Source organism: Nanorana parkeri, unplaced genomic scaffold (assembly GCF_000935625.1).
Source record: "Nanorana parkeri isolate BGI_ZX_2015 unplaced genomic scaffold, ASM93562v1 scaffold3477, whole genome shotgun sequence".
NCBI lineage: Eukaryota > Metazoa > Chordata > Amphibia > Anura > Dicroglossidae > Nanorana > Nanorana parkeri.
The window spans coordinates 40,242-41,082 of record NW_017309745.1 but is presented as its reverse complement, the minus strand read 5'-3'; the positions used below and the strand labels follow the sequence as shown (position 1 = coordinate 41,082).

The window sequence follows — 841 nt, the reverse complement described above, 5'->3', positions numbered from 1 at the left end:
CCCGATGAAGCCTGGCCCCCACCGGCAGAGGTCGGGTTATAAAGTGTAGGGATCACTGGGAGTTCTGTTGTCAGGATAGAATGAGACCCGAGTGTGTGACCTTCTCCCCAGAGTCCCGGGTCCTGGTCGGCACCGTGAAGCGCTCTCAGCTGATCCGATTCTTGGAGACGCACGAGGAGTCCCAGCAGGAGCCCGGAGCCCCGGTCCAGAAGGTGAGCGAGCGGCGCCGTCAGTCTGTCTCTGCTGCCAAATCCCCAACTTGTCGCTTGTAGGGGCGGCCGCAGTCATGTGACCTCCTGTGACATGCCCTGACCGGCCGCAGTCATGTGACCACCTGTGACATCCCCTGACCGGCCCCAGTCATGTGACCACCTGTGACATGCCCTGACCGGCCGCAGTCATGTGACCACCTGTGACATCCCCTGACCGGCCGCAGTCATGTGACCACCTGTGACATGCCCTGACCGGCCGCAGTCATGTGACCTCCTGTGACATGCCCTGACCGGCCGCAGTCATGTGACCACCTGTGACATCCCCTGACCGGCCGCAGTCATGTGACCTCCTGTGACATCAGAGGCCCAGGACATGGACCTTCCAGGTGACACCCTGCTCATGACAGATACAAAGAGGGGACTATCATTTCGGTTGCACAAGACTCGGACACCGGGGGGATGGGGGCGCTGGGTATTGGGTGCGCCCCTATAAAGTCCCCCCCGTAAGTGGTGTCAGCTTCAAGCAGCTTCTGATCCCAATGGTCACATGATCTGATGCCACCAATCAACTGACACTTCCAGGTACTGCCGGCGGCGGGTTCTCTCCGTTCTGGTTCCCAGTTCTTGGA

At 60.4% G+C, this 841-nt stretch overlaps 1 protein-coding gene across 1 annotated transcript in view; it reads left to right on the top strand.

Moving 5' to 3' along the window:
• LOC108803187 (chloride channel protein ClC-Kb-like) overlaps positions 1 to 841 on the top strand; it is a gene marked incomplete at its 5' end in the record, with an annotated part of 10,580 nt that overhangs the window by 7,121 nt on the left and 2,618 nt on the right. Inside the window, 1 exon segment of the mRNA XM_018575028.1 lies at positions 112 to 212. Coding sequence (XP_018430530.1) covers positions 112 to 212 — 101 coding nt within the window.